The following is a 5,106-nucleotide window of genomic DNA, read 5'->3' as shown; positions in this document are numbered from 1 at the left end:
AGCGTGCTCGACTACCACATAGAAAGTACACTTGAGTAAATGGTATATACATGAATAAGGCTTGTTGTAATCTATTATGTTAGATTTAAATATCTCATTGTAAAATGTTTTGTATGATTATTCTTTATAAAAAGTTATTTCAGGTCATATGGATAGTCGGAGCAGCATCAGATATGTTTTACTTGCAACATCTTTTATATCATTGGCATTTACTGTGACCCAAGGGACACTTGAAATTGTAATGCCAGATGACATGTTCCACATTGATACCAGAGACTATGATTTATTTGGACATGGTGGAATGCTTTTCTGGTTCACATCATCTCTGGTATTTGGTATTATTTACTTAGTCATCTTGCTTCTTCCGTGGATACCTATCAGAGAATATTTAGCTTTGCCAAGTAAGTTATTTTATTATAAGGCATGTGTATTGTAACAAAATGTTTTTTTTTAAGTATGAAATTTAATTTAAATTAGATCAAATGTTGTTTTTTTATTATATATAAAATATTTGATATTATTGTCTGTCAGAGAAGAGACAATCAAATAGCTACTAATATATATTATATTGTTCTGTCCTGCATCTTCATTTCCAATACATTCAAATTGCAAATACAAAAAGATTATTAACACAAAGGAGGAAACCCAAAGAAGAAATATAGAGCTTTATGTAATATCTCTTGTAGCTAATATGTTTTTATTTGACAGTTTAAATACTGTTCGATATTAATTTTCTACCAGTCATGTTCCACTGAAATGATTAGTCATTGTAAAAAATAACAAGGTTACACTTTCATTGACACCTTATTTAGGTTGGTGATGGTTGATGATTATTATGATACCTACTCTGCTTACACATTTTTATGTATCAAGTTTGTCTATCTATTAAAGATTAATAGACCCTACTGTACAAATTTCTTTCTGTAGGTTAATTTTTTTATTTTAGTTGCTGCATTGAAAGTTTGTCAGTAAATAATTGATTAATAATTTAAGTAGTTTTTTAACAAGTAATCTAGTTTAGATCCAAGGTTAGATGAAATAGAAATGTCAAAAGAGACTTGGGTCTGTTAGAGTTGCGAGGTTATTATTTTAATAATTATGAATTACATTTTTTAGAACAATAAATGTGTAGAGTCAAGGTTAAATTAAGCACATAAAATGTTTTAAGCTTTTAAACATTATTACAATAAAATAAATGACTACTTATTAGTATTAATATGTTTGATAACAGTAATTTACTCTTTTTATCACTTTGTAAACAGTTTGTTTTACATTCCATAATGTAGGTTAAATGATATTCAAGTTCCTAGTTTATTTTATACTTAATTCTCTTCCGATTTCATTTCCCTGTCCTCATACCTTATAAGGGTGTTTTCTTTTACTTGTTTTATATAAACATAATAACATCAGTTACATAATTCACACAATCTGCTTGCAAGGGTGTTATGAAATAAGTTATGCAAATACATTTTATACTTTGTTTGTCTGAAAATACTGAAATAAGGCATATTTGAGATAGGAAAAAATATTGTTTTGTCATTATTCATCTCATCCTACAAATATTATAAACCCGAAAGTAAGTATGGATGAATAGATGGATGTGTGTGATTCTTTCATTCAAAAACATCTTATAACAAACATACATCCTTACATTCTAACCATCTTTTGCATTTATAGGACAAGTAAGGTAATAAAGTATTATATCAATAATTTGTTTTTTCCAGCGAAACTCTCCTTTTATTTCTACATATTACTGTTAGCTTTACTTGATATAACGCAAGCAGTTGGGGCTGGCCTCTTAATTTGGGGTTCAATGCAACCAGGTCTATGTGTTGTTGATGTTACCACCTGGCTATATTTTTCCTTGTATACACCGCTTGTTTACCATACGTTCCTCAGCGAATTTTTCAGGTAAGTTATTAATTAAATTAGCATTTACATTAAAAAAAATAAATAAATAATGAATATATGTATATTTTATTAATTTTTTTTATCTTGCATTTCAGTGTATCACAGCCAAGTATAATGTTCTCATACAAAGCTCAAATGGATGAGCCAATGGATGACGATCAAGTCTCTCTGCCGCATCAGCAAAGTTTCAGCTCTCTCAAAACAGATTCTGACTACATTTATCAGGTACAGTGATAAGAAAATGTCATATTGCTCATATTCTATATATTGCTTTATTGTTTCAACACAAAATCATAGAGCCAATTGTTTTTTAGCTTCACGACTTATAAACTTGACTTAAGAAAATTGCAAAGTAAAGTACATGTTTGTTAATATCAATATTCAATTTTAGCAGAGCAACAGTGTATATGACAGTACTCTATTCGAAGCAGGCGGGACAACTCCAATGAATCCCATGTACAGTGCATCCTTGCAAAGTCCAGACTCAATAGCATCTGGCCAATCAATAGACATGCACACTGGTTTCGCGAATCAAAATATGTTATCTACATAACAATAATAGTATAATAATATCGTGAACATGTGAATAACACAATAGTATTGGAATTTTTACCACAGTTATACTATAGTCTCTATTCATACAGTAGTTTGACGAAGACGTTTAGACAGGTCTATCGTGCGGGCGCAAGGGGCGAGCCACGGGAGGTACAAGCTCGAGTTAAATACGGCATGTTGTTAGCAGATCGGGACACATTTTAAAGGTTGCTATACGCATGTTTTAATGTTTGTAGGTATCTTATATTATTATATGTATATGATCAAATGTGATATGTAATTATGTTGTGCAAATGGTACATACTACTCGTGCTGTGAGAGATTGCAAAATCGTTATCTCCTGTTATGGATCTGCGTTTTCTTAATTACTGTATTATTGAGCTGTGACAACTGTGACATTGTCTAGACGTTTTTGCCTTTTAGTACGAGATAGGCGTTGTACTACTGTATACTTCTTTATATAATGATTATGACTACAGATGAAGGAGTCGTGGTAATTATTCCATTAATATTAAGTCATTTGTAAGCCTCATAACATCTTTATACATCCAAAGATACTTTAAGATTTTAACGATTATTTACTGCATAGTTTTAAATTTGCGTGTCTTAGTTTTTCCTTAAAGAATCTCTTTGTGTGTTTGTTTAAAAGTTTGTTTTGATAATAAGTGTATCCAGTGATCGAATAGACTTTGAGACTGTTACATCCCATCTCTGCTTTAAATATATGTAATGGATCCATCCACATTATTTCAAATAAGATTAAGATTATTGTGAAGTTATCGTAAAAGTGTGTAATTTTGGACATCGAATCCAAGCCTAATTATACTAGATATCTACATTATAAAATATGTAGATGGGGAATACAAATTGTCATCAAATTTATGAATTATATTAGTTTTCTTCAAATGAGTACTACACTTGAATGATTCGTTACATATTTGTAATATCATTACTAGCAAGTATCAATCAAGTCCTTGTTATGTATCACAATTATTGCAGTGAGTAAAATACAAAAATTATTTGTTTTTTTTATAATTATTTATAATTATAATGTTATTTTGTGCATTGAAAATTTAGTTCAGGTCGATGTACTCCTAAAAATTTTATAATTATTATTCCATAATATATATGAATTATCATACTTACATAACATTATTTTATAAATATGTAAAACCAGTATTTTTAATTAGGAAAAATCCTTTAATAACAACAGTTATGTTGCAATTTGAATCAATTTAAAAATATACTTAATTGATAAACTTATAAGTATATTATTGTACTATGAATTTTCTATAATAATTTTATCGTACTGTGATGTTTTACCTACTTATTTTATTTTTGTTGTTGATTTATTATTTTAATAATGTTTTAAGTTCTCAAGATCAATATTTAATACAGCTAAGCTGGTGATTTAGTTTAAGCTACGCGCACTCTAAATAAAAATAAGGTTTTATACTTGTTATTTCAAAATATTGTCAAACATCTTTACTAAGTTCAATGAAGATTTATAAAGATGCCTTAAAATATTAAGTAATTGAAACAAGTTACTTTTCAGACGATGTTTAGCAATTGGCCGTTCTAGCATTTAACTTTTTGAGGTTGAAGTAATAAATCAAAATATTAGGGCTACGTTCGGGTCTTATATCAAACCAATGGATTCATATAGCCAATGTCAAATGTAACATTGTCTGAAATAATCAAACGATACGATTACAATCAGTTGGCGCTGGATGATACTTCAGTTCTAGGCTACTAGTTAGTTTGTATTAAATTTGGACGAGCCAAGTATGTAACATAGTTTAAAATAGGAAACAAACAGAACTCGTTTTGCAGCTAAGTCGTCATTACACTAGTCTTAGGTTTTTATAAAAACATAGAATGGGATATAAGAACTTATGTAGATTTTAGATTGGCTATAGAGGCAGCATGAATTATTGAAATTTCTGTACGTGGAATATATAGGATTTGATTGTAAAAAATCAATAGGCCAATATGTAAAAAAAATTAAATCGTTCAAGGACTTCATTATGCCATGGACAAAATTAATCTCCATTGTCAATTTCTTCTCGCAATAAATATAATAACTCGACCGCGGCGATTGTCAATTTTCTTTGGTAAAATGTGATAGCCCACATGATGTATACTATTTACCCATGTGAAACCTTATTTAAGTGATATTTTAGTTAAGTCGTAGCTATATTTTTGTTATTTTCAACTGTGAGAAACTAATAAAGTATGAAATATAGTTAAGGTATGTTTTATTTTCTAAGGGGCCGTCCATTAATCACGTTACGTTCTTTTTAAGCTTTTTTTTATCCTCCCTCCCCCTTGGTGATACATAATGTTATAAAGTTTAAGATCCCCACTTCCTGTTCCTATTTCACGTATATTTTTAGTACACTACACAATTTCGTAGCTATTATTAAATATTTATAAAATATAAGCTTTCGGTATAATGTAATATTATACGCGGATACCAACTATTGGATTAATAAAAATGTTTTGCCTCCAGTACAGGAAATATATTATACAGTATAGTAGTTTCCAGTAACAACCCCAGTAAAGGTATGTGTTTCTCCAGCGGCAAAATCAAATTTTTCAAACTTTTCCAAATATTCATAACATTGTCTAATTGTGTAT

The 5,106-nt window shown here is 29.3% G+C and overlaps 1 protein-coding gene across 4 annotated transcripts in view; it reads left to right on the top strand.

Annotated features, from left to right (window-relative positions):
• LOC119832087 (transmembrane protein adipocyte-associated 1 homolog) overlaps positions 1–3,474 on the top strand; it is a 5,437-nt gene extending 1,963 nt beyond the window's left edge. Inside the window, exons 3-6 of one of the 4 annotated variants that reach the window (XM_038355701.1) lie at positions 144–401; positions 1,725–1,911; positions 2,007–2,136; positions 2,306–3,474. In XM_038355701.1, the coding sequence (XP_038211629.1) occupies positions 144–401; positions 1,725–1,911; positions 2,007–2,136; positions 2,306–2,464 (734 nt within the window). In that variant the 3' untranslated portion in view covers positions 2,465–3,474. Of the gene's footprint in view, positions 1–134; positions 402–1,724; positions 1,912–2,006; positions 2,137–2,302 lie in introns of all 4 variants that reach the window. The other 3 variants (XM_038355699.1, XM_038355698.1, XM_038355700.1) reach the window with 3 other exon arrangements.
• Positions 3,475–5,106: the final 1,632 nt, after the last annotated feature.

Source organism: Zerene cesonia, chromosome 14, assembly GCF_012273895.1.
Source record: "Zerene cesonia ecotype Mississippi chromosome 14, Zerene_cesonia_1.1, whole genome shotgun sequence".
NCBI classification, from domain to species: Eukaryota; Metazoa; Arthropoda; class Insecta; order Lepidoptera; family Pieridae; genus Zerene; species Zerene cesonia.
The sequence above is the reverse complement of the archived record's forward strand: the minus strand, read 5'-3'. Positions and strand labels throughout refer to the sequence as shown.